General features: G+C 36.7%; 2 protein-coding genes across 2 annotated transcripts in view; one reads left to right on the plus strand and one right to left on the minus strand.

The window, feature by feature from the left end:
* Positions 1–21,387, minus strand: part of LOC110058810 (coiled-coil domain-containing protein 87-like) — a 28,082-nt gene extending 6,695 nt beyond the window's left edge. The window contains exons 1-26 of the mRNA XM_089296333.1: positions 21,257–21,387; positions 21,056–21,125; positions 20,134–20,183; positions 19,199–19,312; positions 17,055–17,126; positions 16,589–16,617; positions 16,425–16,492; positions 15,668–15,749; positions 14,948–15,083; positions 14,142–14,225; positions 13,476–13,563; positions 11,687–11,726; positions 9,856–9,889; positions 8,080–8,158; positions 7,525–7,565; positions 7,159–7,208; positions 5,630–5,702; positions 5,148–5,198; positions 3,963–4,135; positions 3,449–3,473; positions 3,282–3,323; positions 2,113–2,214; positions 1,886–2,002; positions 1,226–1,386; positions 700–739; positions 16–129 (exon numbers count right to left, since the gene is read on the minus strand). Of these exons, the coding sequence (XP_089152459.1) occupies positions 16–129; positions 700–739; positions 1,226–1,386; positions 1,886–2,002; positions 2,113–2,214; positions 3,282–3,323; positions 3,449–3,473; positions 3,963–4,135; positions 5,148–5,198; positions 5,630–5,702; positions 7,159–7,208; positions 7,525–7,565; positions 8,080–8,158; positions 9,856–9,889; positions 11,687–11,726; positions 13,476–13,563; positions 14,142–14,225; positions 14,948–15,083; positions 15,668–15,749; positions 16,425–16,492; positions 16,589–16,617; positions 17,055–17,126; positions 19,199–19,312; positions 20,134–20,183; positions 21,056–21,125; positions 21,257–21,307 (1,986 nt within the window). The 5' untranslated portion in view covers positions 21,308–21,387. The remainder of the gene's footprint in view (positions 1–15; positions 130–699; positions 740–1,225; positions 1,387–1,885; positions 2,003–2,112; positions 2,215–3,281; positions 3,324–3,448; positions 3,474–3,962; positions 4,136–5,147; positions 5,199–5,629; positions 5,703–7,158; positions 7,209–7,524; positions 7,566–8,079; positions 8,159–9,855; positions 9,890–11,686; positions 11,727–13,475; positions 13,564–14,141; positions 14,226–14,947; positions 15,084–15,667; positions 15,750–16,424; positions 16,493–16,588; positions 16,618–17,054; positions 17,127–19,198; positions 19,313–20,133; positions 20,184–21,055; positions 21,126–21,256) is intronic.
* A 29-nt stretch (positions 21,388–21,416) lies between these two features.
* Positions 21,417–25,713, plus strand: part of LOC110058807 (uncharacterized) — a 31,660-nt gene continuing 27,363 nt past the window's right edge. The window contains exons 1-2 of the mRNA XM_020765467.2: positions 21,417–21,738; positions 22,044–22,114. Of these exons, the coding sequence (XP_020621126.2) occupies positions 21,699–21,738; positions 22,044–22,114 (111 nt within the window). The 5' untranslated portion in view covers positions 21,417–21,698. The remainder of the gene's footprint in view (positions 21,739–22,043; positions 22,115–25,713) is intronic.

The following is a 25,713-nucleotide window of genomic DNA, read 5'->3' on the forward strand; positions in this document are numbered from 1 at the left end:
CAGTGAAGCTGTTACCTGCGTGGAGAGGAACTTAAGGAAGTCATCTGTAGTAATTGTACTGCGCCACCAAGCTAACCATGAGTTGTAGGATTTGCCTTGACCACTGTCATCACCTTTCTTCAACTTTGCCTGACAAAAGAAAAAAATAAAAAAAAAATAAAGAACCCTGTTTAATCTTCCTGTAGTATACAAATATAACCCGAGTTTATTACTGTGGCAGGTTTTCCCATATAATAAATTCAGTTGTTTTTGTGTTCCGTGTAAGTGGTTCACAAAGCTCATGCATTATTCTTGAACAATCTCAGCATACAATTTGTACCTTTGAAAGTGAAGAATGATCATCGCAGTAAATTTTGCAATTTAAGCAATTGGAAAGAAGAAGTCGGCTTCTTCTTTCCAATTGCTTAAATTGCAAAATTTACTGCGATGATCATTCTTCACTTTCATCTACAACCGCAGATCATATATGAACTATTTCATATAAACTTCACATCAATTTGTACCTTTGATCAGTGATATGAAAACTAAAACTAATCGTGCTTAGTTTTGCCGTTTTTTCCCCACAATTGCCACAGGCTACATACTCTCTTCCTGTTTGCCACAGGCTGCATGTTCCTTCTTCAGGTTTCTAATAGGCCTACCACCATAGCTGGCAAAGAAAGGCTTGTAAGCTTTGTAGTGATATGTTAATTAACGTACCTGCAAGATGTCCTCCCGCCCAAGACCACCAAACTTTGGGCTGCAAAATAACATTAAACATTATTTGACCAGGTTACCGTTTTTGATCCTGGATATTCCAGTGTTCCATCTATTTTTTTCACAATGGAGTCACACCATTCATCAGAGGGGTACCCAACGATGGGAGTTGCTCCGCTGGTACAGCAATCCTATTTGGAGAGGAGGTGATCAGGGAGGAGGGACGTCCTTCCGAAGGGAGGGCCAATTCTTCTTGAAGTGGCTATGCTATTTCCCTTATATTATTTATTAGGATTTGTTGTTATCTCATAACGATATTCAATATTCTCATTACCTGACTGCATGACAATCTACTGATATTTTGAAGGGAAATTAGATGTTCAACATAAGTATAAGGGGGATATGGTGGCAGTGCTTAAAATGTTAGAGATGGCGAATGCTTCTTCGTCACAGTTCAAAGACTTATAAGATAAAAAATACAAACAAATAAACAAACAAAAAACAAGCTGAAGTGTTCTTTCTTTCGAACCTGTTTCTCCAGTTGTCAGCAGCGTTGTTTCCCCATGGTGGAGGAATGTCTTTTTTCAGTTGTTTATTAAGAATACGTTCTGCACGAGGTTTGACAAGAGAAGAGGATGAGGTACATAGACTAACATCCACATCGTCGGCACTCTTTTCCACGTATGCATCCTGTAATGATAAAAATGTTTCATTACTATTTCTCAAGGCATTCATGATTCACCAAGTTAAAACAAAAGAAATCATAATCGTGACAGTGGTTTAGATATGAGGCCTTCTTTAGCATCAGTTACTAAGGTTTAATTCTCTGTTTTCTCCTTAGTTTTATTTCGACTGAGACGATATATCAAACATTCAAGACAGTGTTTGACCACATTTCCAAACCCCTCAAAGCTCGTCAAAAATAATCCGCGTCGCGTCGCATTTTCAACTCTCTTCTCGGAGTTGGAAATGTGGTCAAACAGGGTCTTTCGTGTTTGATATATTACTTCAAACTTTCGATGAAGAAAAGAAAAAGACTTCTAACAGTTTCAAAAACAATCACACGGACACTACATGCAGCAGTGTTTGTCCACTTCAAGCTTGGGTATTTTGCCATGAGGAGCGTCAATTATTCTCTAGGTTTAATTTGTAATCTTTTAAATGTAAGCTACCTTCTCTTTCAACTCACCTGATCAAACAGAAGATGGTCAGTTCCTATAGTCTTTATGATTTCTTCATAAACCTCTTTGATTTCCTCGCCTATAAAAAGGTTCTTGTCCAGCCACTTAACTGTGGGTGCATCGATCTAAAACAAGACAAAACAGGCCGTTAAGAGGTCAAGTGCACAGCGATCACGCTTTACTATCGATCAGAGATAATTCTTCATGACTACACAATAAGTATGCCATTTCTTACCTCTCCTGTCAGGTCGTTATAGACTGTAGGATATCTGTTGAGTGTCACTGAAGCTTTGTTAACTCTGTTAGAGACTCTAACATCTGATGTCCTTACAACTGACTGCAAAAGTTAAGAAAACACATACGTGATGCGACAACAATCAAGATCATTAGCTCAGGACGTAAGTATTGACCAGTATTTATATCGGAAACAGAACAATTTTCACTTAATTTCTCGCACAACTGCAGGGTGATACAAATTAAAAAGCTTCACACAAAGTGACTCATGCCCTAAACTGCTGGCAATCTATTTTTCTCTCAAAATCCGGCAGTGAGTATGAGGCGAGACTAGAAGGGATTAGAAAGAGACATGGACGCAGCACTCACTTCTTCTCGTCCCAACCCATTTTCGTCCAAACACCCCTTAGCGTTGTTGTTCACGTATAAACTCTTGTCTAACCCTAAGAGAAAAGACCGGCTGCCAGCTGTCCATTCTTGCAAACGTATTCAATGCGTGTTGACCTCAACGTACACGTACTAGATGACCATGCACTACCAAATGTATGACACACTGTTGAGGTACAGTTCGGGAGTTTTTAAAACAGCTTTTACAGAGCTGTAAGCTGAGCGCTGTCTTGTTTTGATGAACACAAATCATGAAAACCTTGTTAAAAGTGCATTTATAAAGTTGTTAAAAAGGAAAATTATATCAAAAGCCTGTTTCAATCAAGCACCAGTGGGGAGGAATTAAAAACAAGAAAAGTGATGTCGCGTCATGTTATTCTAACATTGTTAGGTGGGTATATTTTACCACTTCTTGAGGACCTTGCAAAATTCGTCTTACCTTTAATAAACGTGTTGTGCTGAGGGAAATATAGATTGTACAGTAGTAATGATTTAAGTCAAGATAAGAAATGAAACATTCCACCTACAGTTGCCAAAGGTGTTCAGTTCCACGTACTGAATTGAATTACATCTTTATTGGGACACATAAAGAGTTTTAATACAAATCGATTCCGACGGGGAATAGTTAGATTCAGTTTACACGAATTTCCTTTATATCAGCTTCATTGATTACAAAGAGTTGCAAGCGTCTGCAATGTTCATAATCAACAAAAGTTAACATCAATTAGTAATTTTGTCTGAGTTGCATTACACGCTAATCAGGATAATGTAAACATGACTTACCTTATCAGGAAGTCGCAATGAGACCACTGCAGGCTGTGGATGCTGTTGTAGATAAAAATCGAAACGTAATGAATATGTGAAACACTTATCCATAAACTGAAGTTAAACTCGCATCAACGTTCGAGGCTTACTGTGAGAAACATTTTTTAAGAAAAGAATCTACTAACCTCTTCACCGGTAAATTCCGTGATACTGAAATGTAGAAGATAAAAACCACATGAAACCAAGAATATATGAAACTAAAACCCTGGCATATTTCTTCCCTAAATTTCCGTAAAAAAAATGTCCGCAAAACTAGCGCATATCATGGTACATTAAGAAGGAAGTTAGCTGTATGTAGGAAAGGACCTAACGTGACCAACGTTTCTTGTTTACCCCAGCTAGGGAGAATAAGAAAATTTCTGTTAAAACTACTGTATAGATAATTATTTCTAAACAAATAATCACCAAAGAATTTCAAACTATTGCACATCTGTTGAGTTTGCTTTTGTTGTTCAAATTTATTCGAAACAGAGCTCTTGATTTTTCTAGCTGACTTTCTTTGGCTTCATATTGTTAAAAAAAATCTTCGCGATCAGAATACACTGACATCACTTTTAAGTGAAATGTGAAAAAAATATACAGTGGAGGTCTCACAGACTGAAGGATGCAGAGCTTGGAAACTGAGAGAAGCAGTCTTACTTTTCATCAAGTACAGTTGGATCATTAGCCACTGAGGACGCCTCTGTTGACTGTATACTGGAAGTGACACTGGCTGAATCATCTTGATCGTCCTTGGATTCAACTTCTTTTTGAAGTCTTCTTTGTTTTCGTTGATCTCTTTCCCTGTCGGTAGTGCTGTGACGAGCAAGTGCCTGGAACAATAAAGAAAAGAAATGTAAAAAAACAACAGGCTGGTGACATTTTTTCGCTGCCGAGAGTACCATCATTTGATGAAGTATGGCAGCAATGATCCGTCAAAGCATAACCGCTGGAAAGTGCTGGAGACTATTGCCAGCCACTTAAAGAAGAATTGACATGCGTTATAATTCTTGGTACATTTCTTTGCCGTCCTCTGCAGGACAACAACGTGAAATGACCAAATTCTGCGTTGTCCGCAGAACGTGAGCCACGACGGCTACATGTAATTTTTTTATTTTTATTTCAAGCGTTTCGCCCCAGATTCAATTTCATGATAGTTTTGACACTGACAAACAAAGAAAAATGACTTTAGAGTATCACGAGATTCGTAGGTAAAATATAAAATCATTTTTTAATCGACGTTGTCCAACCTCAAAAGCACTTGCCAATTTCATCATTCAAAGTTAAATTGAAACAGAGCTTTCTCCAAAGCTACTAGTCAATTCTCTCTCTTTTTTTTTTCACATTAAGATAATAATTATCACTGCTTTTGCAACGCCTTACCATTATTTATTTGATATTCTTCATTGTTCAGTTCAAATATATTTTTTTATTTAAGGTAATAGATCACGCGTGTAATTTCAGCTTCTTTTCTTCTTTACTTTCTGGTATATATTATATTTTGTATGTGTGACCATGTGTACGCGTGTGTGTCCTGCCAAAATTTGACTAACCAATTTGTAAACTGGCAACCTAGCATTTTTAACCTAGTGGTTATTTCGCGTTGCCAGAACCCTAATTCTTAGCAATATTATATATATTTCTGTATTAATTAATGAAAAAAGGGTAATAAAGAGGATGTTGTTGTTGACGTTGTCCTCGGTGTTGCGTCGTGGTTTCTTAAACTCCCTTTAAATTCTAACAACCTCGGCGCGTTACTCGGCGCCACGTGCCTGTTTTGCTATTTATCATCTTGTATTCAACAAGGGTGAATGGACTAATTGTTGAATAATCAAGAGATCAGACCTGGAGAAGTGGTGGTAAATCATCATTTTCTTCCTCGCCTTGAACCCTTTCCTAAAACACAACGTAATGAATAGATAAGATACAACGGCTTTTCCCGCGTCAATCGATATAATTTTATTGAGGATTTTTATACACAGTAAAAACAGATTAACAAAAATGATTAAACTTCTAATTCCAAAAAGCCTGAACAAGAATGCATTGACAAAAAGAAAGATGCCCCAAAGCTCCGAACCCTAATTCAATCTGGAGCATCTACACTTTGTAATTAAGGAGTTCTTGAAATCTTCTCTTTGTTACATGTATAAACAAATCATTTACAGTTTACATGAATACAAGAGTAATGCTACAAAAAGGTAGTCTATTCAAATCAAACGAAATGAAGAAACCAATTGCGATCTCGGGCTCAGCTTGACCAAGAAAGGTGCTTGCGCTGATGAATACAAAGCATTGTTGATAAAATAGAATCAAGAATCTTCATTTACCGTAGGTTTTCTTGATGAGGACAAGCCAAGTAGTTTGACGAGATCCTGCGAGGCGTGGTCCGCCGCACCGAGCCTAAAAAACACATTACCATCCCCTCAGATTCAAAGAAAATCTCACGTTTTCTCATACAGTAGTTCAAGCATTCATTTGCAATATAGCAGTACTGCAAACACGTTTGCGCCTGCCTCTACATGGCGCTTTAAAACACACCCGGGAACTCTTACTCTCTTGTTTCTAAAATGTTTTATATTCAGTTTCGCAATTACAAAGCAATATAATCAAAAATTAATGTTACATCACAAGCTAAGCTCTGATTACTTGAAGATAACGTCAACACAGTCACGAGGTCGCGTTAAGTTCTTGGATAATTTGATGAAGAACTAGATAACTGGAATTTTTTGTTTTGATGTAGTCCGGGGGGGGGGGACTCCCTTATGTGAGCTATATAGTTATGTGCGGCCCCAAAGGGTATGGTTTTTCAGCCGTTTTGGTCATAAATAGGGCATCGATTTTAGACTATTTTGGCCATTTTGGTCATAAATAGGGTATGGTTTTTGCACTCTAGCCTTGATATGGGTATGTTTTTAAGAAGAAGCCACTTTTACATCATTATCGAAAAGAAAATTAACAAAAGCCCTTCACAAATTATGTTTACGGTAATTTAACATTGGTCTGAACTAGGGAACTTATTATAACGCAGGTCAGAAACAGGGTTTTGATTTAATGGTCAGGTCATAAATGGGGTATCGAATATTTGGTCAGGTCATAAATAGGGTAGGGAATATCGCAGATTTTGGTCATAAATAGGGTAAGGGTTTAGGGAAGCGGGCCGCACACCCCCACCCAACTTTTCTGGGAATACCCCTCCCCCGGGGGATATAGTATACCTCGGTGTTAAGCTTAGGGCTTTGCATTACTTAATCCAACTGAAATAACCCCGTGAATCTGGGTTCCTTAGTAAGGACTTCGCTTTCGTTTGTTAATGATCATGCTTACTGGCATAGAATGAAATCAGCGCAAAAGGATCTCATAGGCAATCAATACCGGAATGAATCTACCTTATTACATGAAATTTTCGCGACACATTTGTTTCGCGATTTTGAGGTGCACATATTTCGGGACACTTAAATTCCACGATTTGGCGAAAATTTTGTATTTTGAATCACTTAAACTTCGCGTTTTTGAGTAACCAGGAGTAACACACAACTTATTTCATACGCAATGTAACTTTAACATGTCCTTGAATTTAGTAAACCGACTTTATCAAAGGTACAATAACGCCAAAACCAACAAAGACGCAACGGCGGGACTCTATGTCAACAGTAACGTAATGTGAGTCAATTAATTTTCGCGTCATTTTATGTTCGCGACACGTATTGTTCGCGTCACACTGCAGGATTCCTATAGAAGTAACGACCCCTGTTACTTTTGGATTCAGCAGGGGGCCACTACTTCCTGGTAGCCGTTACTTTCGGATGGTTAACAAATGTTTGCCGTCTAAGGGCAAAAAAACCCCACTGGAACATACTTTTTGGAAGCTGTCCTGTCAGCATCACGTTCATCAACCGCTTTTTCCTCCTGAAATATAAAACACATAACAACCTTCAGCATAGAGAAATAATGAAGGCTAGAAAAGAAAGATTTCTCAACAACAGGAACGAAAATCGGTTTCTAAGTGACGAAGACAAGTTTGTAAGTAATTGGCTAGTAATACTCCTAACTAAAAAAACATAACTTAAAGTTTGAAAACAAAAATGAATTTATGCAGAGAGTTACTAGACTTCAGATTACACCCTTTAGTGTAGAAATGCTTCTTTTTAAAGTACACTGCCTAATGAAAGCTTTACCAACGGCGAATGAGCCACTGAGGTAATCAATTGATGTTTGTACAAACCGTGAGTCTAGCTTCGCTTTGGCTTCTCTTCATGACATAATCTATGAAAATAAGATGATTCATGTCAGCTGTATCAATAAGTCGGCTTAGGTTATAATTAATGCGTACAGCCACATATAAACGATGAAAAAGGTCATCTTTCTCAGTAAAAACGCAGTAGGTTTGAAAATGGAGCTTTTATATCTTCGGGTGGATGGTACAAATGAAGGTTTCTACACCAAGGTCAGTGATACAACATCAATGATTATCTATTTGATTGAATCCCGAATACGGCCGACGAAGTTGTAGTCTGTTAAATATAGTTAAAAGAGCTTGGAAAGGGAAGGTTTAAAGTAACATATACATCGAGCTCCAGAGGGTGTCACGTGCCCTAAACACGATAACGCCTTGCACGGGTTTGCTAAATGCGAAAAATAGAGTTTTGCGTCATGAAACTTAACCTTTTACAAAGTGAAATGTTCGTTTTATTCATTTAATATGCTAGTAGGTTGACCTGCAAGTTTCAAGTTGAAATAAAACGAAAGTGTATTCAAAAAGAAGTCGTTATTTTCTCACCTTGTATATCTTCTGGTAAGACACCTAGTTCTTCTAGCACGGCGTCCCTTGAAAACAACTCGGGCAGCGACGCATGTTTCTTTTGAAAGGGAATAAATGAAGAAAACGAAATCATGAAAACATTTCGATGGTGTTTCTCTACCAAAGAGTAAAGAAAACACGACAACATTTTAACCCTGTAATCATGTACTTCACAAGTTTCATACTTTCCACTTGTCAGCGTACGTCAAGGCAAGAATATGTTCACGGTCCATTTACACTAGTTTCTTTGGCCCTGTATGAATTTTTCTCAGTACTTCAGTGGCGTGAAATTGCCTGCAGGTCTACATCCTTACGAAGTCAAGTTGTCAGTACTTGGGTTACTTTCTTAAAAGTTCAAAGCGATCCAGTCGGACCGTAACCCAGAAAACGTTCATTTTCCTATGACGTTTCTTCAAAATATAGATTGATAGCATCTTAGCTTGTGATCTGGTCAAATAAACGTCGGTCTTAGGCAATATTACAAAAACACAAAATATCGATATGTGGTAGAGTTATAAAAGGACGCATTTTATTAGATACATTGATCGTTTCAGAATCTGTACCTTACAGCAGCATATAGATTAGACAGATTATCATGACCTAGAGCCGTGATGTAAAAGAAATAGGTTCAAGCCCCTCCAAGGCGAGATACCAAGCTCACAATAGCACAGGAGGTCCAACTGAATCACCTCAACCAATAAAGAGAAATTGCCTGCACGAACCTCTTGTACCAACATTAAAGTGCAAATACTGTAGAACCAAAGATGTCAGACAACAGTGGCAAAGATCAAAGCAGATGTGCAGATTGAGATGTGGAAGTGAATAACGGAGCAAAGCTTTCGCTGAACGCCACTAAGACTTCCAAAGATGTCCAGAATCGTGCCCAGAGCTAAGTTCTAAAAGGAGAAGTGCTAGGACGTATCTCAATAAAAAATGGGTAAGCAAGCTATGACATTGACAACGTAAAGAATGTTACAGAATTCAGCAAAAAGGACCAATAAGGAAAGATAACTGAGTGGAAATGCGACAGCAACACACCTTGCAACAAGCACCAAATTACATGATAGGAGCTCAGAAGTCATGAAGAAGCCCAGAACATCTGATAGTGCTCCAAAACCAAACGCAAATGTCAAGAGGACAGCAAATCAGTCAATAATATTACACAACGGATCCAAAGAGGACAGTCTGACAATGCTCTTGACTGTACAAGGATAGCAAACAGAAAGACAAATAGAAAGAAAAAATAATAATTAAATAATTTTACAAATGCTGCATTAAGTGCTGAAATTACTGAAGATTACACACAACTCCTTTTCTGAACTATAATCACCAAGCTGAAACCTTAGAAGCGATGTCATTATGGTGGAAATAATGTTATGCCAACTTTCATTTAGGTATGAAGTTGCAACCATACATTCTACACACCAAATAATAAACAAATTTCGATATATTAAAATTCAGCATAACAAACACAACAGACCTCAGCACGAGGCTCTAGGGAATAAACCCCACAAACTCTGTAGTTATCCCTCAGGGTCTCGTACTGAGGTTTATTGTGTTAGGATGAATTTTAATATATCAAAATTGGTCTACTCTAAAATTAATTTTCGTCTCTAACATTAAAGACAATATGAAAAATTGCTATACTAGAGTAACTGTAAGTACGATCTATCTACAGCTGTTTACAAGGCATCTGACATAGACAATAATTGGTATTGGACAAATTCTATTATGTTGATCCAGATAGTGTCTTACCTGTTGTATAAAGTGCAATTGTGCATCATTCGTTCTGTAGAAACCAAAAAACCCACTTAAAATGTTTTAAACAAAACAAAGTGTGTGTATTTTTGTCACACCCAGATTAACAAAGTTGATTAAGCTACACAATCTTTCATGGAAGTAAGGCTAAATTCAAAAACATTTAATTATATTTGCTTCCCCCTTTGAGCCCTGAGAATTAGTTTTGAAACTAAGAGATGTCAAGCTCTTGAACACAAAGGCAAAAACACAAACAGCGACCATTCAAGTGAAAGTTGCTGTAACATTTTCTCAAACTATGCCATTTTGTAATCCTTTTGATCCAAAATTTCACCTCTTATTTTTTTTAGAAAGTTTAATATCAGAGAATATTCTTTGTATGGGAATTTAGTTTCCCCCAATTATTCTCCAGTCATGTACTTTTTGTAATTTCTGTTATTTATTTACTTGTACTAGCATGACAAAGTATTATTAAACTTCGACTTCAACTGATGCTATGGTAGCTTTAACTCCACACTCTAAACTAGTCCAGTTTGATCAAAGCGTCAATTCAAAGGAAAGGAATTTATCAGTAATCTACTGGTAACTACTTTGACTGCCTGTCTCTACCTCATTCTGCAATTTTGCCTGATTCTGTTGGTATATTTCTGCATGGTCAATAACGGTGCGAATCGAATGAATCTCCAGTTGTCCCGATACCTAATAAATGCAAACAAGTGTAACATTTACAGATTCCTGAGTTGTTTCTACTAGGAGGGATGCTTTTTAACAGACCTGGCAGTTCTTTTCACATAGCAACAGTGAATTGCATTTGTTCAAGAAACTGTAATTACTACAGCAAAAGTACCTGGAATAAAAACTATGACCCACATGTGCCTTCAGCAGGGGTGGACCCAGAGTAGTTCAAGTGATTTCCAGAAATCACTCAAATGTTTCCAAACCTCTCACAATGCAGAAAATTTGCATTCTGAGAGCATTAAATTTCAAATTTTCTTGGGGGAGTGTGCCCCCAAGGGCTCCTTCCCCTAGTTAGACTAGTTAAATTATTGCAAATCACTCATGTAAAATCCTGGATCCACCCTTCCTTGCTCCTAAATTAACTATACTGTAAGTATCTTATAAGTATTCCACACCACAACAAAATACCAACAAAATTGAAAATAATTAAAGTTAAATATGAAAATGTGGATTAAGTGCATTAAGTTTTTAATCTTGTTCAACCCTCTACCTCACTCCTAATACCTTCACATTAAATCAAGCTATAACTGGCTTCCTAACAAAGGGATTGTTAAATCTTGAATGGAATTATTAATAACTTCCAAAACTAACATTGATATACAATCATTCAGGGCTGTCAATAAGGGCCATAACCCATAGCACCTGTTACAGATGAGCATGCTTGATGGACCCTTGATGTTATGGGTGAACTTGCCTGTAGTTCATACAATTTTTCTTTCGTATAAATTTCACAAAAAAAGTAACAAGTTTGCCACAAGTGTGAAGATCAAGGCTACAGGTGAATCAAAACATAACGACAACTTTGAATTCATACAGGCCTCTTGTAACAATTATAATAATAATAAATTATTAATTATGTAAGTTAGTTTCCATGTGGAAAATAAAATCTTGCATTTCTATCAGCCGTCAGTGTCTTTTGATCAGAGATAAGAACAGTAACTAAATTTACATTATTTTGTAAAACAAGTTTTGTTCCAGGAGTCTTTTTTAGAGTCTTTCGAGTAAGCTGAGAGCTACATGTTATTTTGCTGTATTGTCATAGTTACAATGTAAATAAAGCAAGTTTTTGCATGACTTGTATTGTTGATACCTTTCTTGGGATATGGTTTCTTCCATAACAGAATCAGAATCTACGAATTCAATGAATTGCTTGTTAGTCCAATAACATAATTACATTGTGTATTGTATACTAGTGTGAAAAAGTTTACTTTCTCTTCTTTCCAGTGCTACTGCTTGTCTTGCATATAATAAAGTTCTGAGTTTTGAGTCAACTCCCACAGTCCCTCAAAAATAATTTTAATGAGACTTGCATGACACTCACTGAGAGACTCACTGAGACTTGTATGACAGATAGCTCATATTGTGAAAATATCAACCCACAAGAAAAACCTTGTAGGGCCACTGAGGTTCTTTTAAGATCACTACCGATGAACTCTACCAAAGATCTTTAAAGATACATGTTATTGTATAGGTCTTTGAGGGATTCTCAAAGGATCTTAGGAAAATTTCTTAAAAACCTTCTCTGATATGATGTGAATCTTACAGGGCTCGAGACTAACGGTAGCCACCTGGCCACAGACTAGTAGAAATTCCATTTTGGCTAGTGGTTTTTGTGCTTCACTGGCCATTTTGGCTAGTGAAACTGAAATTTGTGAGCACTGGAGGCCCAGAGGAAATCAATTAAAAGTTAATTTCAAATTTTTCACAAAACCAAATTGAGTCAAAGCATGCAGAATTTAAAACATTGGCTGTAACAAATATCATGTATTGGCCCAAACAACAACTTTAAATTACTATAATGCAAAAGAATGATTGACTTTTTTGTTTGTTTGCAAAAAGCGATGAACAACAAACGAACTGCTTGCGGCTAATGATTAGTCATGCATGAAATCATACAAAACTCTAGGGATCATGTTTCATGTGCGTAGCATCTGGAGGTCGTGTATGCTTTCAAAAAATTAAAAAATTCGCAGTTGTTCGAAAATTTAAATGATGCCTATATAATATCGATGCCTATGTTTGCAACTTGCAAATAAAGTTTAAACGGAACGAATTGTTGTGTTCGTGAGAAATTGTGAATAGGCATTTTGAAAGAAAGGAATGTTCTTTGGCGCCGAGTTGCAAAGTTCTGTGAGAATTTCTCACGGATGGCGGGTCTAAAACACAGGTCACGGGTCACAGGTTATGATTATTTTTACCAATACTGAAACAACCTTAAACCTTTACTAATACTAACCTTAAGCCTAAACAGGGTAGTATTTAGGCCTAAGGTTAGCATTAGGAAGGGGTTAGGGTTGTTCCAGTATTGCTAAAACAATGACCCGTGACCTGTGTTTTAGACCCGCTGTCTCATGGAAGCGAAAACTTCGGTTTTCGTTGTTGAGAGAGTGGCTGAAAGCGAGCCTAATTGTTGAGCAACGCCTATAATTATAACATTGATGCCTATGTTTGCAAATGTCTGTGTCTGGCTAGTGAAAAATTTGTTTTGGCTAACGAATCAAACCTGTCACTAGCCACTGGGCTAGCAAGGTGAAAATTTAATCTCGAGCCCTGATCTTACAAAGGCCTTGGCACAAAGGCCTTTGGAAAGATCACTTTACACTTTACACTGTTAAAAACATTAAATTTGCTTGTGCCCATTTCTACAAGTGGGTGGAGAGTAAGGCACTGTGAGGGTAAAGTGTCTTGCCCAAGAACACAACACCATGTCCTGACTGCCACGAGTCAAACCTGGACCACTTGATCTTAAGTCAAGAGCTCTTATAACCACGAGGCCACTGTCCTTCCCCTTATTAATTTATAGAGTAAACAAATGTTGCTTGAAACCAAGAGAAATATTCTGTAATCAACCTAAGCCTGGGTCTGGCATTTTCATTTACCTGATGCAGATTTTCTTTGTGGGTAAAGATTACTAGGGAAGGCAATCTGAAAGGAACTTGGCTCCACATGTGGCATCTTTCTCTGAAGCTGGCAAAGTAATCGTAAAAAGGAAAAATGATAAGAATACTTATTAAGATTACCTTGGTTGACAGATACTAGATCTGTACTTGTGGTATCTACAAGTTAAACATTTTACAAATAAGGGTGTCTTCTACTGAACCAAAGAAAGCAGACTTGAATTGTGATCTGCATGTGAACACTATCGATGCCATATTTGATTTCCTTCATGTCACAAGTTGTTAAATACCCAGCCCATTAGAATTTGATTAATTTAATTCACTACTTGTAAACTACTGAGGAAACAGAGAGCATTTTCCATGTTTACATGACATGTAGTGTAGAGGTAGCAATGAAAAAAAGGACTCAAGGAGGAATGACAAGTGCTGTATTCTCAGCTATCAAATTGAATTGTCCCAATCTTACATAAAACTGTTACAAAAGCCTGACCTTTGTTAAATTTTTAGAAAGGAGGCATTTCTTCTTGTACAGCTTCAAATTACTTGAGAAAATGGTTTTCCAATCGCACCACGTAAAGATACTGACTTCTTAAAATAATTATTTCATGACATACATTCAAGTGATAGTTTGCTGTAAACAGAACTTACATCACTTAATTCACGATCTATCCATTGCTGTTGTTTTTCTGCTCTTGTAAGGTGCACTTTGCCCTTCCTGTCTTCCTGTCTTGTCTAACACCCAAATCAATACAAAGACAGTAAAAACTTTATCAAAATAACTACAGTGTAACTCTTTCAAACTGTAAGAGTGAGTTAAAGATCAGGCTGGTAATAAAGCGATACATGTACCAGACTCCTTGTATGTGGGCAGTTGAGTATTGGCAGGGAACGTATTAGCAAGTCTTGGATTACACCCACAACTGTATAGACTCACTGGAGGGACCTTGGCTCATAATGCTATGCTGGGAGGGGAGGGGAGGGGAGGGGAGGGGGTGCCTTATGCTGTATTGCGAGGCAGGCATAGTTGTTAGCATAATAAACTTCAAAGACCGATTAAATGATTCTAACAGCATTAAAAAAAAATGAACATTGATAAAAAGAAAAAGCAGCAGGAAAAGTACTACTGCCAAACAGCAAAATGTGAGCTTGACACTAAAACAGTTAAAATAACTGTGAATGTGTGATGGACCAAAGCAAAGTACAGGGCTGTCATTAAGCATCATAACCTGTAACACCTGTTAAGGCTGAGTGTGTTTGACGAGCCCTTGATGTTACAGCTGATCTTGTCTGTTATTGATATCATTCATACACAAAGTAACAAGCTTGCTATGGGTGTGAAGATTAAAGAAACAGATGACTCAATAGTGAATGGCAGCCCTGACAAGTTTCATTGGAACAATATGTACTAAAATTTCTCAAACTCAATTGGAATAAAGTATAACTGCTGATCTTACCACAAGTGGTCTGTAGAGCTTTGGAGGTGGCACATGCACAGGTCTACTAATAGAGAACCTGCTGGAGACTGTGCTTGAATCCGAGGGATGTTTCATGTCTGCAGCTAGATTCCGTCTAAGACTTAGTACATTTAGACTGCAAAAAATACATGTACATGTATGACATAGAAGTTATTTTCAATTACCTTGTTAGAGTTTTCAAAATCTTTAATCAATTAAGGATTTAAAAATCAAGGTACATTAATTCATTGTGGGGTTCCAAGGAAATACCCATACCCACCCCAAGGAGGTTTATTGGAAATTACAAGGAAGGTATGAACCAAAACTGAAAATTCCAGAGGGATTAAGGAGGGAGATTCTGGAAGAGCACAAATTGAAATATTCAGGTACGCATGTTTTCCTGCTTGAAATTATAAATTGCAGTTAGGGAGTACACATATCCAGGCACAAAGGGAAATGGCTCCCTGGATATGTGTTTTGGACTTAACAATGCTCCATCCACTTTTCAGTGGTTGATAAAAAGTGTGCTCCCTGAGGCCTTTCTCAGTTACATGTTCAAATTTTTTCTCAGTTAAACATGATTTTACAAAGAGTTGTACATAATTTGTTGTGATTTTCACTGTAACTAAATATTAAATAATAAGGAGTATTTGCACTTTAGATATGTGTTCATTAGAGCTACAACAGAGACTTGACTGTTAATGAATACAATTCACCCACCTCTTATTTGCTTCCAAGGCCAGTTGGGTTTTAAGGCGACTAAGGTTTGCAGGACCACTAAACACCCCTCTTTGATTCAGCTCTTTGAAATTTGAGATGCAATATTCCATTAGCCTCATTTTCAGTGGACACCACTGCAGTAGCCTTACAATTTGTGCCTTGGACATAGTGGATCTACAGATCAGATCCCCGCTTCTTTCCACCCACATGTATATATTGGTGCCATGCAGTGACCTTAACAAATATGGCAGCCTGGCAAAATGTTGGAGTAACCTTCAATAGACTTAAGCATTCCATTCCACTCCAGAAAATAGAACAAGATCATAGTTGATTCATGCTCTGGAGACTGAAATTGGCATTGAGTGCATAATATTTTTTAGTGGACACTTCGAGTGTTCTTCTGGAAATCCACAAATCTAATTTGTTTCCCCAATTTGTTGTCTTTATGCTGATGAAACACAATTGTTCTTTGTTGCTCTTATCAGGGAACGCTAATTCTTGATTTGCACTTAAAAGTAGATAAAAAATTGTAGGCTTTGGACAACCATCTCAAGTGTGTCTAATTAAAACAATCAGGTTATTAGTCATGCTTCTTTATGAGCCATAGTCAACTCAGCTGAGTCTTGTTGCGATTTGCTACAGACAATTCCAGCTCATGATCCTATTGTTAAATATTAGATGTAAGACTTTTTGGATGTTCCAGTACATGACATTCAATGTACCAATGCTGTCTTCATTAACTAAGATGTCAACTTACTCTGGGCTTTGTCTAAGTATTTGGCAAAAAGTCCTTGAGTAATAATGACAATCTCAATTGTTAGACGCCTGTAGAGAGCATAAAATTATATAATTTAATGTTAGTAGTAACATTTAATGTTATTAATCCAACAATTACAAAATATAAAAAAATGTACGTGTTACCTTTGTAATTCTCTGTTTTGCTGACCTGTCTATCAAGATTTAATAGAGAGAGAAACCATGTATGAGTATAATGATTTAAATACCTACATGTAATTTAGGAAGCAAAACTCAAAATCACTTAATATTAGTAAAATATTACACTTAAATTAAATTAACATTAGAATAATTTTTGGAAAATTATGTTTGGACAAGGAATTACACACTAATTTATAAATTTTTATCTTTCACTACCCTTCAATACATCAAAGTGGAGTGGCGTCACAATGGGATAATTTGATCGAACCTTTTTAGCCTTGTATACAGTGGTAATATGATTCACTAACTCAAAGTTAAGACATTTGATGTAAAACCTTCAGAGGCAAGTTTGTTTTGAAACCTTACATCTAAACTGCTATGTGGCAGCCAACTTGATGGTACATTTGTTCTCACAGTCGCTCGTCAATGAAAATGATTAGTAACCAATTACCAGGAATGGATCTGGTGGTCCTCTTTGAACATCTCTCCATATGTTGTTTAGTTCACTCATGAGAATTCCAATCTGCAGGAAAAGAAAAACTATGTATCTACAAAATACTAGCTGTGTGAAAACCTGTGTGTAAGAGTCTAAATTTTTTGAAGTCTGGCAAAGCAGGTTCTTGTATTAAACAATTAGACTATGAGCTTGAGATTTCTATCGTGTGATAGTTGATGAGGGCGCAGCCTGAGTCAACTATCATCCATAGAAATCGAGAGTGAATAATCTATTGTAATTGTTTTAGTATAAATCTACTAGTTATTCGAAACTTTATGCAAATCCTCTTCACAGACACTTCAAAAACACAAAGAAGCCGCCGTCATTTCGGTAAAAACCACACACTGCTACGCTACTCACTATCTATCACAGAATGGAAAGTGAGTAGCGTAGCCAATCAGAGAATGGCATTCGTGATAGAACGCTAGTACATTTATATTAATTAACAATTACATTACGAGTTCGAGATTTCTATGAGGTGATAGTTAATGAGGCCGAAGGCCGAATCAACTACCTCGAGAGCAAATAATCTAATTGTTTTAGTAGAATACTTACAAAAATTTACTTCAAATAATGCTTTCCAATTATTTCTTGACATATTATTAAACTTTGAAAAAGATCGCTTGGAATGAATTGTCACCTAAAATTGAAGTTTTGCGTGTGCGCATCAGTTTTTTCAATAATTTCAACATTTTTAAAAGACAAGAAGCTGTAAATGCCCTTCCTTTAGACTTCTCAGCAATTTAATTATCCATTTGCATCAAATTTGTCCTCCAAAACTTTGGAAAAATGAAAAAAAAAAAACGTCGCCATTTCCTAGATGACCTCCAGCCACTGCACTCTAATGGCTGATAGTGTTCAATGGCTCAGCCAATCAGATTACAGCATTAGCATTAGTATACTAGTAGAATTCTACTAATTTAGGATAGTTATTGGCAATTCAGGTTAAATAGGTTCTTAATTTCGATAAAGGAGATATTGTTGTTGATTGCCACAAAAAATAAATAAACATGGGTTTGGTCCTTGAATATACAGTCAAACCTGTATAAAGTGGCCCTGTGTTAAGCGGTCAGTTACCAAAGTCCCAAAAATTACTTCCCTTAATTACTGTAATTTTGACCTCTATTAAGCAGTCACCTCTATTAAGTGGTCACGGTCACCCTTTACTAAGTCCCGACGAGCTGTTTCTATTGTCTAATTGACCTGTATTAAATGGTCACTTTGTAAACGGAAACCACTCAAATACTAGTTCATACAATTACAAATAGCACACCAGGTAATTGATTTTGGAGTATGATGTCGAATTAAAACAGCCAGCTATAAAGTCAGTATCGGAGGTGGTGAACATGGCAGAGCAACTGAGAGACTTTGCTCAGTTAAACAGACACCAGGAACTTTCTCTGGTGTTAAGCAAAGTGAACGACATATACTTAGCGATATTAAACTATGGAAACCCAAACAACAGACATTGATATCTGATTATTTTCCTTCTTAGGACAAATAGGTTTAAAGACAAGACTCAAAAGATTAGGATTATGTCTTTTTCTAATGACCGGCTATAATATCGGCTGCATGAACTTGGCATTACTGTTTTGTTAGTCCTTTTCTATGTTCTATTTTTCTCAAACCACATTATTGTTGGAGTTACTTTTAACCGAGTAAGTGATTTTTTTGAGCACTTTTATGCATAAGCTGTACACTACGTCTACTTATTAACTGTGATATAAAATGGCATTTTCACTGTCTTCTGACCTGTATTTTGTACAACCTGTATTAAGCGGTCACTTAGCCATTCCCCGAGGGTGACTGCTTAATACAGGTTCAACTGTACAGCATTTATTCACAACAGTTACTGCATTATGAATTTTCTTGTAATGTAAATTCCCAATCTTAAAGTCACACTCCTTGGTTAAAATGTGTATCATAATTTAACTTTAACCCACATATAATAATGTACTTGATCTTGCTTGGCAAAACAGGTTCTTTTATTTCTGGGTATTAAAATGAAGAAATTGTGTCAGGAGGTTCTTAAACCATTGGTTCTTACATATGTTTTTTTTTTACTGAGTATTTAATGTGCATAAATTCAATTCACCCACCAATTGCTGCTGATCATTCACAGACAGACCGATAATTCCCTCCTTTGGTGACAGCCTGGGATGAACAAGCTTGGCGAAATCACTGAATGATGACGGTGGACTCTTGACTGCATCCTATTTAGTATACAAGGCAATGTTAAAACTTGGTTAATCTGTATGCATTGTATGCTCTGTGTAGATTAAAATTTGTACATTTCAACATTTCATATCTTATAGTTACTATTAATACAGATGGCTGGAAGTAAGCTAGCCGTGGATTAAGATTACTCGCCATGCAACACTATGCAAATTACTTGCAGGAAGCTCACAACATAGCACAACAGTAGGTGATTTAAGGAGACTTACACCTGTGCATCTATGTAGCTGCATTTGCAGGCTATAGCTAGGGTATAGAATTTAAACATTTTGACTTGAAAGCTGCCTTCCAGGAAAGTTTTGGATGTATAGGACTTGCCATTAGAGAGCTTAGCAAAAAAAAGACTACTCGTAGCCTATGTTGAACTCGTGCATAATGATCTTTAGAGCATAACCAGGATCTTAACCTTAGATTAAGAATGCATCAAAACCTAGTGACTGGGCAGAAATTGTATCTAATTTCAGTAGCTTGAAGCTTCTCTAGTAGTTTTACTACTCTTCCCATTGATGGGATGATAGTCCGTCACAGGGGTACCTCCAGCATTTTATTCACAAGTAAATATTTTTAAGGGGAGAGAGGTATAATCTGGGAGAAAATACATATGTCTTCACTATATGAAAGAATACAACAATGCAGCAACCAAGGTCAGAGAACCTGGATAGCTCTATCTGAAGTCTAGTATACTTTCCCTTAAGCTACACACAATGGCACTTGTGAATTTAGTTATGGTAATAAATTTATGTAAAGTTACATGTACATGTCCTGATTAGTGATTACATAATGATTTCTAATAGCGTACCTCAATAGGTGTCAGCGGTCTTTCAACTTCAGGGTTCTCATTCCCAATGTCTTTTAAAACAAAGAATTGGAAGGAAATCATGAGAATTGTACATGTCAATATATGCATGGCTAATTTATTGTAAACATGTGCACATTGAAACAATATATCATTGATTATCGTTTTAAATGTTCTAATATAAACTGCATTGGATTTATTTAAAAATTTTTTTTTTTTAATTAGAATTCAAAACAGAGGGTCACTTGAGGGGAAGGTCTAGGAGAACTGAGATTTTTCAAATTCTCAATTATTTGGGTAATGAGAAAAGTTCATCTTTCCTTGCAGCATTTGTAATACAATCTTTTTCTTTACAGTTGGGTTCTAGCTAGCAATAGTTAGGTTATACTGGTCACTTACAGTCACACTTACCAAACCGTGAACACCTAAAATATGTCTGGAATGTCTATTGTGTTATAACCAATGACAAGCGAGATCTTCAACCACAGAAAATGGATGATTTTCCATTTGTCATGGAGCAAATTTGTTTTGTTTCAAAATAAATCCTCTGTTTCTGTTATACTAGATGATGTTCTGTAGAGCATCAAAATCTATACAGCTAAAAGCCCTACGTTTTGACCTCACACTGATGGTCACTAACCCAGATGTACCGTATACGTACTGTATCTGGTAGACACATGCAGCATTATAATGTTAGGATCTGTTTGCAGTTTATACATAATTTATTTTGATAATATGAAAAAAATGCAAAATAATAATAATGATGATCGCATAATGGTAATCAATTAAATTGTTTGAAAGTCAATGACATAAGCTCATTGTTTATAGAGCTCCAGTATAAACTTATAAATAGGTTGTATTCTCAACATGATAAATAACTCATTATATTCACCACAGTCAAATACATGAATATTAAGTCTCTTACCTGCACTATCCTCTGGTTCAAAGAGACTTAAAGGACCCACGAGATTTGTGAACCTGGTGTGAAATTCCCTCTGTAAATAAAAATATTGGCATTTTGTAAGGCACTCAGTAAGGCATTTGTTAGAAAAAAGCGCCTTGAAATGTGAAGAAGACAAACCACAGAGCAGTGATAAAAATATGCGTTCGAGAATTTCACACTTACAGAAGTAAATGGAGGTCTTTCAAGTTGATAAAGCCTTTCTGCCTTTGACATTTTGATATTATGACTTTATGCACCTATCAATTTGCCAAGATGGCGCTCTGCGCTCACTATGGTGACACAAGCCAACGAGGTAAGACTAACAAGGGTAGAGTGGAGTTCACACATAACCACTAGTAGGGAGAGGACGGGAGCTTAGAGCTTGTCGTCTACCGCCGGTTAGGAAAAGTGCAAAGTTATGGCTTTGTAAATCTTAATTCAACTTCGTTTTGAGGAATGTATCGAATTTTAAGGGAACATTTTCCGATTGAATAACATTTTCTTTAAATAGCCATTTCATAACATCTTTGAGAAACAACGCAGGCGCAATGACATCATCAAGAGTTAACATGGAGGACAACATCGAAGTAGCAGTCCTTCCCCTTTAGTTTGACATAACCTTGCGATGGCTTCGTTTCAAAAGACATTTAGGAAGAGTGGAAGTCGTAAGTATTTAATTTTTTCTTTATCTTGCGTTACACGCCTCGTGAAGATAGATTAATACCGTTTTCTCGTCCTCGGTAAAAGCAAAACTGGCCGGAAAACAGATTGTCACCTCCAGCTATTAAATTGAGTTTAAGCTTATACCTAGAGATTTTTTAATACAAGCTTACTCTTAAAACTGGCTTGTAAAGTACGTGTAGATGTTCTCAAATACATGACAATTTTGGAATAATCTTACTGTCCTTACCTTAGCAACGAAAACCTAAAAGCTTAATTATATAATTTATTCTGTTCACTACTTTTTCAGATCATGCTGAATTTCACTCTCTTCAAGGGGTCGACGTTAAAATTGGAGAAAAATTCAGACCACCGAAGAAGGTATAATCGGTTATATTGACTTTTTGACGCCTAACGTTTTTCCTATGTAGATATGCCACTTCAATAGTCAACAAATCCGCGAAACTACTTGACTACAATTGTAGCCTTATATTATTCTGGTGTGCCTATGTTTTTAGCACAGTGTATTTTAGCAAACAAACATACATAAATGATAGCAAGCTTACAAATTTTGTATACTCTGATTCATCAGAATATGCAAGCAGCTGTCAACTGGTTCCCTGAATGAACTAGTTAATTAATTAATTGATTTATTGATCGATTAATTAATAAAGACTTGTCTAGTACTTGAATTTGCAAACAGGAGTTTGAGCACAGTGCTTAAATTTTGAAAGGTCTCTGAAGAGTCTCTTGGCTGAGGCGAAATGCACATCATACTGGTGTGTAAGCGCAGATACTTGGTTCTGCCAAAAAAAAAAATCTGCGAACCCAAGCAAGAGATCAACTTCAGTGACACCAGCTCTTATTAAACAATCACATTTCACCTTGCAATATCCACCAAAGTAACACGCAAAAATTGTACGTGGAGCTTGGGTAAAGACATGGAGAAAAAGTGGTGTAAGATGTGTTCAAGAAGTTTTGCGGGAGTACAAGCTGATGGAAATTACAGAGGTGTCAAACTCAGCAAAGTGACATGCAGACAACAGTGGAAACCATGCAGACCTATGACCTCCAAAAAATTTGTAATAGCACAGTCAAATGGCACTTCTCTACTTAAAATCCCTCGTAATAACACAGCTTGAGGTGCCTTTCAGAAATACTTGTGAAGCAAAGAAGGTCAAGAGACCTGAAACCAAAAGAGAATGGCAAATGCACATATGTCACAGACCATAGGAGTTCTACAGGCCTGTTTCATGTAAACCCATTTTACACTGTTGTGACTGAAAATTGTTTACATTAATTTTGCCTCTGTCGCTTGTCCTTGATTCCACGTTTTTTGACAAGCCATCATTAATGAAATTTTGTTTGTATTCGTTTTTGATTGTCTCTGCTCTGTTCAAAGTTCTCTTGCAGTGAAGCAGCAACTGCTAGCAGCAAGATCACTCCCATCGCAAACAGACAGATACTTTTTCCAAACACTTTTATCTTTTCTTCACTGGAAACTTTTTCTTTGCATAGCAAACAAACCTTAGAGGTTGAGATCTTCTTCAATGGCATTTCACCAGCGCTCAATGCGAACAAATTTCAAATTCTAAAATTATCACCAGTTCCCAGTCCCCATAAGGCTCGATTTCCATTTCCGCTGGCAGTGTGGCGCGTGTACCTGAGTGTCATATTCTATTGGGGAATTTTACTGGTCTACAACAAAACAAAAGCTTTGATGTCACTGAAATCAATCTCTTGCTTGGGTTCGGTATTTTCAGTGGAACCAAGTGACAGCTGGAAATACATCTGTGTTCACAGGCAAGTGTCAGACTTACCATGGACTATTTTTTTTCACGAGTAATTAATTAATTAGCATTATCATTCGATGCTATTTTTCTTCCTTTTAACTGACCAAAACCCACCATATGACCAGCAAATAACCACCTACAAATGATGGTCTGCTCATGCGCAATACCGTCTACATGTGTTTTGCTACAAATAATAAACAATAATTATTATTGGATGAGGTTTTTTTGGAATCTAGAATAATCAAGGCTGAGGTAGGAGTTGTCAGCCGAAGCCGAAGCTCGAGGCTGATAACCCTTACCGAGAGCTTGATTATTCTGGATATCACAAAAACCGAATCTAACAATTGTTTGATATATTGAAGGGAAAAAAAAAATGGAAGTCATGTTTTTGCCTATTCAAAGATGGCAAGCAACACAAAGCACGCAAACCTGACACGATTATCCTAAGAAATCATGCACCGCGGTCATACATGACATGATTACCCGTGACCTGAGTGTCCTTGACATGATTATTGGTCATTACAATTGTACAATCTGCAGCTAGATGACGTCACAGGCACTGATTTCAAAAATTCACTGTACGCTTGAAATTGGCCTATCAGAAAAGAGATAGTGAGTTCAATGTATATTAATAACATAATTTCTGCTCATACATATCTGTAACCACACTGTTGTGTGAAAAATAGCAGATCTCTTCCCTGACCTGCTGGAGAGTGATTTTAATATGAAAACAAACTTCAGTTGTCGATTGAATAATAACATAATTATTGAACTCTATTATCTTGCAGATCAATTATTTACATCAGCCTTTCAGTTTTTTTACAACGAGTAATTGATCTGCTGGCCACTGACAAATCATGATATATTGCCCAACCTTAGGTTGTCCAATACTTGTGAAATATTTCTCGTTTGTTTTAATCTGGTAATTTGCTTCTTCCAAATGGCTTTTTTTGCTTTTAAACCTTCCACTGTGAATTAAACAAATTATAGACCCTTTTCAGAAATGGCTGCCAATTTAAAATTCTTTTGTATACATTTAAATTAGCCTCACTAAACTCATTTGAGAGTGAAAATTCTTTTGAATTATCAACTTAAAAATGAGGTTAGTAAGGCTAATTTTAATACTTACAAAGATTTTATAATTAGCAGCCATTTATGAAAAGGGTCTATATGAAAAGATTGGTATTGGAAACTTAATTTTGAGAGCAGTCACCAATTTTGGTGAATGACTTCTCGGAATACACTCACTCGGATTAGTTTTCACTTGCTCATTAGATAACTGCATTTTCTAGTCTCTAACTACACCTTTCCGAACATTGTGTTTCAACTACAGAATACTAACATGCCACTTTTTTCAGTTAAATTTTCTGGTCCTTCTGTTCCCATGCACAGTGTTTTCGTAAGACGTCATCTGTGAATCATGTAGCAATGTATCTTCCTTTTTTTTCATTTCAAAATTTTGAACTCCTGGGGAGATAATCTCATAGTTTGGCAGTAGCCACCAGAGAAAACAGTACTGATAGTGCATTTGTACATTGGATCAAAACTAATTATTTGACATAGAACTGGTACATGTAGGTTTATGTTTTAAAAAATTTCTTGCCAAAATGGGAAGCAAAAATTTAAAAAAATTACATACTGAACCTTGAGATGATTAATTTTTGCACTCATCCAACACTTCTCACACTTACATGGATAAGTGCTTGAAGGCTAACTTCCAACTCTGAAGGATGCTTTTAAATAACTTAATGCATGCACATTATTCAGGAAAAAGAGTTGTACATCTCTTACACTAATCTGGATAAGTGAGTTAATTTATCAAACTGCATGCTAAGCCTTCATACAAGCAAGCCAACTGCTATTACTAAAACTTGAAGCACTTGACAGATTCAAGCTTTCTGGCTCATTTGCTCGTGAATTACTGAATCGTCATCATCATAGTCCTAGCTCACCTCTGGGAGAATAGGGGCATTGACTTGTCAAGATCTTCCAATCTGCTCCGTCTCTTGCAGTGGTTGACCTCTACTCTTCTTTCCCTCAGGTGCCCAGGTTAGGGCAATGCCTGGGTTATTACTGAATAATTATGCTAACATCTTACTCCAAACTCATTCTTACCATGCTATAAGTCAATCAGAACAATGCCTTTAATTTGTAAACTACTTTGCACTAGATTCTCACGAGACTTGA

This window comes from Orbicella faveolata, unplaced genomic scaffold (assembly GCF_042242905.1).
Source record: "Orbicella faveolata isolate gen_17 unplaced genomic scaffold, um_ofav_v1 contig_26, whole genome shotgun sequence".
Lineage (NCBI taxonomy): Eukaryota > Metazoa > Cnidaria > Anthozoa > Scleractinia > Merulinidae > Orbicella > Orbicella faveolata.